Source organism: Mastigoproctus giganteus, chromosome 1, assembly GCF_048544385.1.
Source record: "Mastigoproctus giganteus isolate SK-2022 chromosome 1, ASM4854438v1, whole genome shotgun sequence".
Classification (NCBI taxonomy): domain Eukaryota; kingdom Metazoa; phylum Arthropoda; class Arachnida; order Uropygi; family Thelyphonidae; genus Mastigoproctus; species Mastigoproctus giganteus.
In genome coordinates this window covers 58,639,502-58,653,359 of record NC_143575.1, presented here as the reverse complement: position 1 = coordinate 58,653,359, position 13,858 = coordinate 58,639,502, and the positions used below count along the sequence as shown (strand labels likewise).

The 13,858-nt window shown below is 34.9% G+C and overlaps 1 protein-coding gene across 1 annotated transcript in view; it reads right to left on the bottom strand.

The window, feature by feature from the left end:
- LOC150090821 (major facilitator superfamily domain-containing protein 6-like) overlaps window positions 1-13,858 on the bottom strand; it is a 51,392-nt gene that overhangs the window by 14,439 nt on the left and 23,095 nt on the right. Inside the window, exon 2 of the mRNA XM_090374548.1 lies at window positions 9,354-10,793. Within this exon, the coding sequence (XP_090230674.1) occupies window positions 9,354-10,793 (1,440 nt within the window). The remainder of the gene's footprint in view (window positions 1-9,353; window positions 10,794-13,858) is intronic.

Here is a 13,858-nt window from a genome sequence, read left to right as displayed (position 1 = left end):
GCTAATAATATTGATGATGCAAATGGAGACGTAAACGGTTCTGTTACACAGCTGGATTTGAATTTTGAATAAATAAGATATTATAAAGCAGTTACCCCCTCCAAATATTACAATATTGAGAAAGGAGTTATTTCATGTTGTATACCATACCACACTGCATAAGCTATGATACAATACATCTTGTATATCATAACATAATAATCATTTAAGTAAATATACTACACTGATATGTAAACAATGAATAAATGAAAGAAATAATAAAAAATTAAGCAATAATGAGTTTAGTGATTGCATATATGTACTAAAAAACAGTATAAAAGACAAATGTATGAATAATAATATAGTGAAATCAATGAGCATAATCATATTTGCAGTGATCTCCATGGGATCATCTATATACAAAGATATTAAGTTGCATACCAAACCAAAGGTTGATGTTATGGGACTTAGGTGTCTCAATACTCATTATCAGTTTTTAACCAGAAATTTTCAAGCTAATAGCATAATGTAATGAGAATTAACTAATCACTCAAAGTAATTAAGTTTCTGTAATCTTAGTGATTGATTATGTGTCTAGTCATCTGGTCAGTAATCAATTTTAAAGAATAGTGGTACAATGCATGTTACGTTCTAGTATTTTATATTGCAGATTGTTAGTGTTTCATACTCCTTGATGTCATCTAAAAAAGTTCACAAGATTTTATGTATTGAGAATCTATGTATGATAAGCAAGCCAGAAAAAATGATTACTTCTTGATTAACAAGAACTACACGTGTAGAAAAGATCTTAGATGTAGCCTACTATGGTTATTTGCCATAGTTTAAACATTGTTATCTATTAAACTTAAAAATTAAGATGTTCTACTTGTTTAATTCTAAGAATTGATTACGCTATGTATAACATGTGGGGGTTCTCTCCCTTTATATACATTACTCACCAAAGAACTGTTTCATGTATAATAATGTGTAATTGTTTTTAACTGTGGAAATCGCTGTCATGAGGGATATTAGTGTATATTATAAATAAACACAATGTCAAAGTTAAGTACTGATGAACTTCTTTAACCCAAAAACTGAATTTTATTTTGATACCTACAATAAGACAAGCAATATATATTAGAAAGCATAATGAAAAATTATTTAGTACTGTATTACTGTAGACGCAATCCTTGGACTTAGTTTTTAGTTCTTATTTATTCTGTTTTTTTTTTTTTTTTTATCATTTCAACCTTTCAAGCACCTTTTTGCATTTTGGGAAAAGGTGCTCTAAGGCAAAATTATGCAAAATTGAATTTCCTGCAGAAGTAAAAATAATAGGTAATTACATTTCCCAACAAAAGGTTCAATATGTAACTTTTTATAGATACAAATATGAATAGCATATTTAATAGCATATTTAATCAATAAACTGAATATATTAGGACAAAATGCCTATTTTTGGCAAAATAGACAAACTTTTTTGCTTTTATTTGCCTGCTTTTTTTTACTTTGTATACTGTGAACCAGCATTAGTACCTCACAGTTTCATTGGAAAATGAAACCTTGAAGCAATGACAAAAAAATTTTTTTTTTTTTTTTTTATTAAATCAGAGTATTTGTTGTGATTGAAATGAGCAGTAAATACTAGATAAACTCTGCATTTCCTACAGCTATTCTTATTTACTGGTAGTGGTTATCCCACTATTATACCCAAGTTATGCATATTTATTTGACACCTTGTCCACTATTACATGTATGAAACCCACTACTATGTTGCACTTTCTTACCAGCATCATTTCGATTTATACTTGTCCACGAGTACATGTTACATATTTTGATTTGTTATATACATCCTGTGTGTAACAATTGAGTGCAATAAAAGATTATAGTGTTTAAAAAAAAATTTCAAATCAAAAACAGTTTTGTTGAAAATGGTTTCTGACATACAAGCAGACATCAAAAGAAGCTGCACATTCAAAATAAAATTGGATTATCTGATCAATCAGCAATTACATTTATTTTAGGGAGGGAAGCAAAATTAAAAAATATTGTCCATGTATATTTTATTTAATAACCTTTGTTTTAATGTTTTTAACCAATCATAGCATAATATTTATTGATAAAATAAGTCTGAAAATGGGGTAAGTATTTTGTTGTTTTTATGAAACTTGTCTATCAGTATTATATGAATGTTATAGCTAGCCTTTCTATTGTGTGATATGTTTTTGAAATACAGTAAACCCCCACTATTCGCAGTTGCTGATTTAATATAAAATGAAACCTAAAAAAATGTGAATTTTAAAGCGCCGTGAACATTTTCCGCCATAAAAAAACATGGGCATGGTTAAAATTATCTTTCCCGGTCAAAACAGCGCTCAGTGGGTGGGGGAGAGGGGTGACAAAATTGCGAGCGTGGATGTTTCTCGCTAATCCTTGTTCAGTATGTGTTATGCACTTGCCATGGAAAGTTTTGTCGTTTGTTTTTAATTTATATGCTTATAAATTGAATAAATTTATCAATTTATAAATTGATATGCTTACAAAAGTGATAAATCTACCGTTTTGTAGTGTAAAACAGACTTTTTCAAGTGTGTTAATGGAAGAAAGTGACTTTATTTGGACAAGGTCTTTCTAACCCCTACAAAAATATGGCTACGAATAACAAGGGAAATGTGAAAATATCAAAGAAGGTGATGACAGCGAATAAATTGAGTTATTAGACAAAATTTCTAATGGTGAAAGTGTCTCCTCAGTGGCAAAACATTATAAAATCAATGAGTCAACGCTACGATCAATCAAAAAATCGGAAGAAAAAATCCGCTGTAGTGTCCGCGAAAATGTGCTAATTGCTTCAAAAATTTGCTCTGTAACTCGTGATGTTAAATTAGAAAAAATGGAAAAGGCTTTAAATCTGTGGATAGAAGACAACTCAAAATAAAATTCCCTTAAATTCACTCATCATTCGTGAAAAGGCAAAACACCTTTATCAACACTTTAGCAAAACTGGTGATAGAACTGGCAGGATAAGTTTTTTAGCTATAGCAAAGGTACTGGATTGAAAGATTTGTTTGAAATTTCTAATAAATATTACATTTAATATTAAATTGTTTCTTATTTTCATTTCGATGCCATATGCTTGCATTTCACTGTGTACTGTCTATGTACATAGTCATATTATGAAGGTACATATAATACATAGACAAAATTTTAGACTAGTTTTTCTTATATATTCATACTTTGCAACGGAACCCCTTTATTACTATGGGAGCCATAACTCAGTATTCGTGTTTTCGGTATTCGCGGCATTTCTCAGGAACATAAACCCCGGCGAATAGCGGGGGTTTACTGTATATGTCACACATCATAACAGAATGCGCTATATTTCATACTGCATTGAATGATGCAGATGAACATTGTCAAGCTGACTTGTTCATTTGGTACTTTAGTCTATACCTTTTACTTCAATAGTCATTTCTTTCCTGCTTTCAGAGCAGCAGCTGGCAGTATGAAAAGTGAATCCTGCTTTAATCCAAATTCTGAATAATTTAAACAGTTTGGTAGTGTGCATTATCTGCTAATAACAGTGCTTTATTCTGCTGCATTCAACAAGCAATCTGTTTTTTTTTTTTTTTTTTGATTTATGACAAGCTTTCATTGATCCTAGGCCTCCTTTTTGAAGGGTTTTTTGAAAAAAATATCCACCCTTTTCTTAAAGTGCTCATAAATGCCCATCAAGGTGCTGAGTTTGCACATTTCCTTGTTTCACTGAACATCACGAAGGCATCCCCTAGGCTCCATTGTCCCATTCCTGAGAGGTCTGCAAACATCATACAAGTAGTACCTTTTGTTAGGCTGTAATTCACAGAAGAACCACACCTTCAATTCTGCCCCCAGCCACAACACTCCTGCTACTCTGAATGCATTACTTTGCTGCTCTAGTTTGAGGCATGATTTCTGTTTAAATTCAATTTAACCTGAGAATAATACACTAAACATAGATACCTAAATGCAGTAATACATATTATACTATCAAGTTACATTATATGTATTGCACTGTCAAATTAGTTATAGCTTTACTAGAATAAAGTTAATTAGCTAAAATTTAAAAAAACATACGTCAACCTATTTGATTAGAACCTACAAGCTACTTGTTTAATACAATTTAAAACCTACGATTCCACTACTATGCACTACACTACCAGTTACGCAATACTATATTCATGGCAAATCACTGATACAAAAGCTCTATGAATGTTAATGTCATACATTACATACTATGTGATAAAGTTATTTAAAACGTAAATATTGCTATAATTTATAGCTTATAAGCCTCTTCTGACACTGATTACACTGCTACAAAACTGAGTAGAAATGGTGGTTCTATCATGTTTCTATTTCATGATAACATTACCAACAGCACAAACTTTTATTTTGTGCTCTCCTGAATTAAATGGGAGATTCTCCCAACTTCCATGATAGTATAGCAGGTTTACCACATGACTTGTTTGGAGAGGTCTGAGTTAAAATCCTATTAGAGATTGTAGGAATTCTTAAAGACCTATTCAATTAGAGATGTAGTTGATCTGAGGAGAGGGTCCTCTCCATAAGTTATTTGATTTTTCATCCCATGTAACATGTAGACTGGCCCATGAACAAACACTTGTGCAAGGATAATACACATAATTAAAATAATAGAAACTAGCATATCGTGAACTGCACACTACGACAATCCCCAAAACAATGATTGTGTGCTCCCTTTTGTAGTTGTATAGTCAGTAGTAGCCAGGATGTTTTGTCAGCAGGTACATAAACACAAAAAGGTGCCAGTTGCCTATGCTAAAAAGTGCCACAATACCAGATTTTGGCATCAAGGGGTACAATGTACCAGCTGATCCTATCCTGGCTACACCACAGTGTATACAGTAATATCTCACTTAACGAAGTAGATATGTTCCAGTACTTTAGTTTGTTATCGGAGGTAGAAATACCATAACAAGCATATGAATATGTTCCTACACTTAAAAAAAAAAAAAAAAAAAGAGTTACAAATTGTTCAAAATAAATTTATTTGAAATGAGAACATATATAAAGTATTGAAGAAAACTTCACAAGAGTCAAGTAAAACAGTAAACTTAAACTCTATTATGAAAAATAACAAAACAACACTAGTGCTCACTTGATGGCTTTTTCAAAAATGCATCTAGGGTCGACTGGCTTGCTTTTTTCTTACAATCACATAGCATCTCACTATAACAAGTTAAAGCATTTAAAACGGATCTCTTCACAATGCAGCTTTGTTGAAAATCAGGATCATTTTCTGATAAGACATCTAAGGCGTGAGTCACTTCATTTAAACAAGATCTCTTGCTAATATCCTCTCTGGGGGAACCTCTTCATTTTCTGAACTGTTTACTTGTTGCTCTGTTAACTCTTGGAGTTCCTCATTTTCTAATGTCTTACCATGGCTACTTAATAAATTCTGAACGTTAGCTATGTCTACTTCTGCAAAGCCTATTGTGTGCGCCATTCGAATAACTTCTGTGCTAATTGCAGGAATTTCACATTCTACTCCACGTTCTGCAACAACATTGGGCCATATTTGTCACCAAACTCCATTAAGACACTGATCTGACACTTCATCCCCAGCTTCTTTGATACTGCTGATTGCTTTCATAATGTTATAATTTTTCCAGAAATCATTGATCAAATGCTGTTTCATCGTTAGCCTCAATCAGCTGACTAAAAATGTCTCAGATAGTAAGTTTTAAAGGATGCTATAATGCCCTTATCCATTGGTTGTAGCAGCGAAGTTCTGTTTGGCAGGAGAAACAGCACCTCAGAAGGAATGCATGTTTGAAGTGGGCCAAGATTTGAAGAATGACCTGGTGCATTGTCCAGTAGCAAAGGTGCCTTGGGTTCTAAATTATTTTGTTCACAATAACGTTGGACAGCAGGACAAAAATAGTTGACAAATCAACCGTTAAACAAGTCCATTGTCACCCAGATCTTTCTATTTGATTTCATTATTACCGACAAATTAGGTTTGGAGAATCTTTTCATAGCTCAAGGCGTTTTTGGAATGGTAAACAAGCATTGGTTTTAGCGTCATATCCCCAGATGCATTTTTGGTAACGAAGCCCCAGGGCTTTGTTACCAAAGGATTCGTTAACCGAGATATTACTGTATTTATTTTCTTATATGCATATGTCAACTGCCACTTAAAAGTTTTTAATTTTTCTGAAATAAATTTTCTTTGATTCTCTGTATGAATGTTTTCTACAAAATTAGGTAGAAAGTTAATTTTCCAACTTTCAATTAAGAAAGTTAAAGTTCCAACCGGTAATTTTTAATTCTTTTTAATAAAGAAGCAGGGCACTATTTCAATGCAGATACTGAAATGGCTTCAGAAAATTATGCTGTCCCTCCTGTTGTATTTCTGGATTTACTGTCTAAGAATGCTGATGCCCCTCCAGGAACAGTTTTTCAGAAACTACTATGTTTATCTATGAATTAACCTAAAGTTATTAGTAACATTGTATAATTGAATAATATCACAAAGATAAATCCATTATTCACTTAAAATTCAAATTAATAATTTTATAAAACTTTCAATACCTACATTGAAATAGGAACCTACTTCTCTACTAAATGGCTGCATTAGGCCAACACCGAAAAAGTATACATTTATACATGTATATACAGGGTGATTCACTACCAGTGCGACAAACTTGCAGGAGGTGTAGGGGGCACAAAGACGAATCAGCATCACATAGCATTGCAGGGTCCGAAATGCCTTCATCATGCAGTAGAGGACGTTGAACGGGAGGTCGCGTGACCAGCGATCCCGCTGGAAGTCAGCATTTGCAAACCGTTTCTGTTGAAGAAACCAAGTAGCAAAAGTCCTCTGGAGTGGATAATCCGCAGGCTCCAATGATTGGATGCGTTGCAGATGGTATTAACTCATTTGGTTTGTTTACAGTATCCTTCATACAGTGGATTGGGAAATACCCAATTGTTGGCCTATCGCTCGAGTACTCGTACTCGGATTGCCTTCTGCAAGATGTAGGACATTCTCCTTATTGTCTGGCGTCCTCGTCGTTCACTCTCGATTCATGGTACTTCTCGTGAAACAACCAGTCTCACGTAACCTGTGCACACATGCGAAAATCACATGATGAGGAGCACGCCTGTGCGGGAAACGTTCCTGGTACAAGCGCAGAGCGGCACACCCGTTACAGTCCGCAGCTCCATATGCGAGGTGCATGTTGGCCAGTTCAACATTTGAATACTCGTCCATCCTACTGTCTCGGGAACCGGTTTACAAATGCTGACTTCCAGCAGGATCGCTGTTCACACGACCTCCCATTCAACGTCCTCTACCGAATGATGAAGGCATTTCGGACCCTGCAATGCTATGTGATTCCGATTCGTCTTTGTGCCCCCTACACCTCCTGCAAGTTTGTCGCACTGGTAGTGAATCACCCTGTATAATTACATTTTAAATTTTTTAATCTAGCATATCAATAACATAATCATATATCACAATTCAGATACATGTATATACTCTGTCTGTTTGCATATATACAGTTTGCCCCTGTATCCGCTGATTCAGTTACCTGCAGTTAACCATGGGAAAAAAATTTAAAATCTTAACACATATTACTCGTGTGTCCAATACAATGCTTCCCTTTATTTTTTACGATGTTGTGTATGCTTTCGTCACCAACATTATAATGGTTCTTTAGAGATTTAACAGATGCACCGTTTTCAAACTTTTGAATAATTTCAAGTTTTTGTTTAAACGAAAGCACAACTCTTGCATTTGCCAATCATTTTCGCGATTTCTAAACAAAAAATAAAAATAAATAAAAAATAGTTACTATAAAAAAAAGATTCCGACATAACAAAACAAAATTTATCCTTTTGCAGCGCGACGGAACACAACAATCGACGCTACATACTAAATCAGACTAAACATTTGGTCTTTTTTTTTTTTAGCGGTAGGTGTGAAGACAGTGAGGGTTGCAAGATACACACTGGTGTGTTGAAAACTTAAGGACCAACACTATTTCTAAAGATAACAACCACAAAATCTTTACTTAAGGTACTCTTTACTGATGAGAGTAGATTCAGTGTCAGCAGCGATTCTGGACATCAGCTAATCTGGCGAGAGGTTGGCACATGGTATCACCCCGCAAACATCACTGAAAGGGATCGTTATGGCGGTCGAGGTGTTCTTGTCTGGGGAGGCGTTATATTGGATGGATGTACACAACTCCAGATACTGGAAGGCGGTACTGTAACTGGTGCACACTACTGTACTGAGGTAATCCTTCCCCATGTGCATCTGTTGTGAGGTGCCATTGGCCCCAAGTTCGTGTTTATGGATGATAACGGCACACCCCATCACACTGCAGCTGTTGATATGCTTTTGGAAAGTGAGGACATCGTTCGTATGGATTGGTCTGCCCATTCCCTTGATCTCAATCCAATCAAACACATGGGATGCACTGGGGAGACACCCTAGTGGCACGTCCACACCCACCAGAAAATGTTCACCAGCTGAAGATGGCACTAACAGAGGAATGGACAATGTTACCGCAAGAACTTATCAACAACATTGTTCTAAATATGGACAGGTGGTGCAAAGCCTGCATTGACATTAGGGGTGGCCATATCTCCTATTGAGGACCACCTCTTCCCTTTGTTCCATCTTTGGCAGTGATGCATCTGTATCACGGTAGCCAGTGCTATGTTGCCATTTTTGAATAAAGTCCCTCTGTACCGTTTTGTTTCCATTGTGTTGGTGTTGTTTCCTTCATCATTTCCGTACCTCACGAGGTTCCTTTGATCATGCTTTTTCCATATCCAGGCCACTCCTATGAGAAGCTACAGGTGAAAACCTGACTGGTCCTTAAATTTTGCACACCAGTGTAATAGGTACACTAATCTTCCAGTGACGACTTATAATGCCAGTGCTTGTCGCTTTACAACTTGCAAAATATCTGTTTATATCTATTCTAATTATTATTTGAATTTTATTTCTGGTTGATTTTTTTTTTTTTTTTTAATTTGGAGTCTTGAAGTGTCCCAGTTAATCCAATCCTGGTAAATTGAGAATCTGCTGTACTTTATTATTACCATATTTAATGTTGGTAATGTCTTAGTGTGTGTTTAATTTATCAATTAAACTTTATTATACGTATGTCCAAGAAAATCGTGTTATATATGGGGTCAGCGGGTGTTCACTTATATCCGCCGTTTCAGCCATCCACGGTAGATCTTGGAACATATCCCCCGCGGATACAGGGGTCTTACTGTGTATATATATATATATATATAATTTCATCAATTAAAAATGTTTGCCATCTTACCAAGTCCTTCAAAAGTGCCACCAAGTACCCCCTGCATTGTAGCTTGTGTTCCATCTGGTGCTGCAGTGTGAGCGTAGGAGGTCATAGCTGCATAAAATACTCCAAACGTTATTCCATGAGTAAGTTCCACAGGCAACATTTGCCATGGATTGGAAAGAAACGAATAACTAATGAAGCGGACTGCATATGCTGCAAATGTCAAGGTGATAATATTCATATGCCCAGTCTTCTTAATTATCCAACCAGAAAAAAAAAATAACGGCATTTCTGCAACAAAAGTCTGCATTCCTAAAATGAGACCTATTAGTAATTGTCTTGCTTCTAATTCTTCTAAGTACCACACTTGATAGGACCACAACAGTCCTGTAAATGCCCCAACAAAAAATACACCGATCACAAACCAAATAGTATCAGTTTTAACAAACAGAGAGCCTATATCTTTAAGAATATGCTGTGAATGTTTAATACTGTTAATGTTCAGTTTTATCAGCACAATTAAAATATCAACCACTATCATTGCAGCCAGTAAATAAAATCCTGGTGAGCGATTAACAATTTCAGATTCACCAGTTGCAAAATCATTGAGAAATCCAGTTGCAACAACAACAACTGCCCATCCAAGTGTGCCCCATAATCTTTGTTGTCCATATTGGGCAGCTTTGTCTTGTAAGATTTCATAGCATGCTGCATCGGACAGTGATATCATACCAGCAATATTAAGTTCTACTATTAGAACAAGAATAAGAAAGGCCCAAAACTGAAGGGAAAAGTAAATACTTTCATTGTCATATACTGAATAATTTTTACAAAACAATGGTTCACACAGTGTAGCGCACTCTGCAAAAACACTGCAAGTACAAGTAGAAATATTTAGATCATTTCGTGGAGAATATGTATAATTAGTTGACAAATACAACAGGGTGTTGTTTAAATTATTTTCATTATACAGAATGTCTTCTTGCCATAGTGTCCCTCTGTATAATGATTTTTCACAGAAGTTACCACAGTATTTTAGGTCAGTTGCATTTTTTGAGTCCTTCATATCCTTATAACGGGGTGCACATTGCTTACATCTACTACTACAGTGATTTGTTAGATTGTTCATTATCTCTGAGCTACATGACATGTTATACTCTTTCTTTATTATAATTTGAGATCTTTCAGAAATGCAGTGTATTTCAGAATCAAAAATAACTTTCTCTTTACTGGAATTATATTGATGTGGGATTAGCAACATTAAAAGGCTAAAAATAATTGTCACCACACCACCCAATGTTAAAACTAATTTTAATTTCTTAAAGTAATCAGCTGCAAAACCAAAGCAAGGCTTGGCAATCAGTCTTCCAAAGGGAACAACTGTGTAAACTATTCCAATTGCTGTGGCAGATATGCCTATCTGCTTTCCAAATACCTGAAAGAGTGGAAGCACCCCGGCAAAACCTGCAAATATAAAACAGCAATCTTTACTACATTATCTTCTAAGAGAATACTACAATAAATAAAATTTAATTTATAGATGTATAAATTATAGTAATGGATATCAATTGAATTGAGATGTGCAGTCTACAATTTTATGTAAATGTATTACCTCAAGACTGCTAATAGCCATCATTATTATTTCTGCATTCTGTTTTAAAATGAAATTTTGGTATTTGATTTTGAATGTGATCAGCTGAATTTCTACACTTCCATTACTAAACTGCATACACTGACTGGATCTGTTTATTTTTATAAAGCATTTCTTATTACATTATGGTTTGTTTTTTTTTTTTTTTTAATTAATGAGGCTGTTTCAAAACAGTTTCCCAACATTTGGTTTGTGTAAATTATGAAAGTGATCCACAGGACTTGACAATGAGACAGTTTTTTTTTGCAGTAGGTAGACAAAAATCCCATTAGCAGTGATGGGAAATACAAGTATGTCTATTACAACCTATACTACATAATAGTTATTAATATATTTGCATACACAGATTAATGTTTTAAATGGTCTATGGCCTCAAATGTAAAAGTGGTCCATATCTGAAAAAAAAAAAAAAAAAAAGGTTTGGGAAATACTACTCGTTATATTCTTTAGGAAATGAAGAAATAACTAAAAAATGTCTAATCAACAAGGGCTCATAAAATTATCATTTTTTACCAATAAAGTTCACACACAGACCAGACAAATCGTCATCCTTTGATTCCTCCCTCTCCCCATTACGAACTGGCTACACTTTTACTGCAGCAAACTGCACACAGCAGCAAATGAAATAAAGCATGAAATTACTTCATTGTAGTTTCCTTGATACTTATAGCGACAATGAATTATATCTTATTGAATTTCTTAAACGTGCACTAGGTTTTATTCATTCTTCTTATAGTAATCTCATTGTGATGTTTAAAACGTAATGATTCCTATATCCGTCATTTACTCTTATAGTGTTAAAAGTTGTTTGGAATCTCTCAGCATTTGGGTTGCATACATAAGCCTATATTAATAACTACATATATGTGTGTAGTAACATTCAAATTATTTGAATAAGAGTGTACAGGAAATCCTCACCGTTTGTTGTAGTTATGTCCCTATAACTGCGATGAACAATGAAAATGGCAAACAATGGGATGGTTCAACCACCATAAGTACAGATGTGCATATGATATGTATTGCACTAAAGATATGTTCCAAAGGAAAAAAAAATTTGTGCCTAAAAGCACAGCTGTTCCTTAAGGTCACATTTATCACTTTTAATAAAGTACAGTTGTGCCCCCGTATCCACTGATTCAGTTACCAGCGATTAACTACAGAAAAATCTTTAACACGTATTAGTCGCGTGTCCAATACAATGCTTCCCTTTATTTTTTACAATGTCGCATATGGTTTGGTCACCAACATTATAATGGTTTTTTAAAGATTTAATGAATGCACCGTTTTCAAACTTTTGAATAATTTCAAGTTTTTGTTTAAATGAAAGCACAACTCTTGCGTTTGCCCATCATTTTTGCGATTTCTAAACAAAAAATAATAAAAATAAATAAAATATAGTTACTATAAAAAAAAAAAATTCCGACATCCCTCGCATACATAACGAAACAAAATTTATCCTTTTGCGGTGTGATGGAACACAACAATCGACGCTATGCACTAAATCAAACTAAACATTTGGTCTCTTTCTTTTTTTTTTTGTTTTGAGCGGTAGGTGCGAAGACAGTGAGAGTTGCAAGATACACACTGGTGTGCAAAACTTAAGGACCAACACTATTTCTAAAGGTTAAAAAAACAAAATCTTTACTGATGAGAGTAGATTTCAGTCTCAGCAGCAATTTTGGACGTCAGCTAATCTGGTGAGAGGTTGGCACAGGGTATCACCCTGCAAACATCACTGAAAGGGATCGATATGGCAGTCAAGGTGTTCTTGTCTGGAGAGGTGTTATCTTGGATGGACGTACACAACTCCAGATACTGGAAGGCGGTACTGTAACTGGTGCATGCTACTGTACTGAGGTAATTATTCCCGATGTGCATCTGTTGCGAGGTGCCATTGGCCCCAAGTTCGTGTTTATGGATGATAACGGCACACCCCATCACACTGCAGCTGTGATGAGGACATTGGTCTGCCCATTCCCTTGATCTAAATCCCATCGAACACATATGGGATGCTCTAGGGAGATGCCTAGCGGCACGTCCACACCCAACAAAAAATGTTCACCAGCTGAAGATGGCACTGACAGAGGAATGGATGATGTTACCGCAAGAACTTATCAACAATATCAACAACATTGTTCTAAGTATGGACAGGTAGTGCAAAGCCTGCATCGACATTTGGGGTGTCCATATCTCCTACTGAGGACCATCTCTTCCCTTTGTTCTATCTTTGGCAGTGATGCATCTGTATCATGGCAGCCAGTGCTATGTTGCTATTTTTGAATAAAGTTCCTCTGTACCGTTTTGTTTCCGTTGTTGTGTCAGTGTTGTTTCCTTCATCATTTCTATACATCACGAGGTTTCTTTGGTATGCTTTTTCCATATCGAGTCCACTCCTATGAGAAATTAGTTGAAAACCTGAGTGGTCCTTAAATTTTGCACACCAGTGTAATAGGTACACTAATCTCCCAATGATAACTTATAACATGGTTCTTGTCGCTTATTTACAACTTGCAAAATATCTGTTTATACCTATTCTAGATATTATTTGAATTTTATGATTTCTGGTTGATTTTTTTTTTTTTTTTTTAATTTGCAGTCTTGAAGTGTCCCAGTTAATCCAATCCTGGTAAATCAAGAGTATGCTGTACTTTATTATTACCATATTTAATGTTGGTAATGTCTTACTGTGTGTTTAATTTATCAATTAAACTTTATTATATGTATGTATGTATGTATGTTCAAGAAAATTGCATTATATATGGGGTCAGTGTGTGTTCGCTTATATCTGCGGTTTCAGCCATCCACGGTAGGTCTTGGAACATATCCCTTGCGGATACGGGGGTCTTACTGTATAAAAATATTACTAAATAGAAAACAA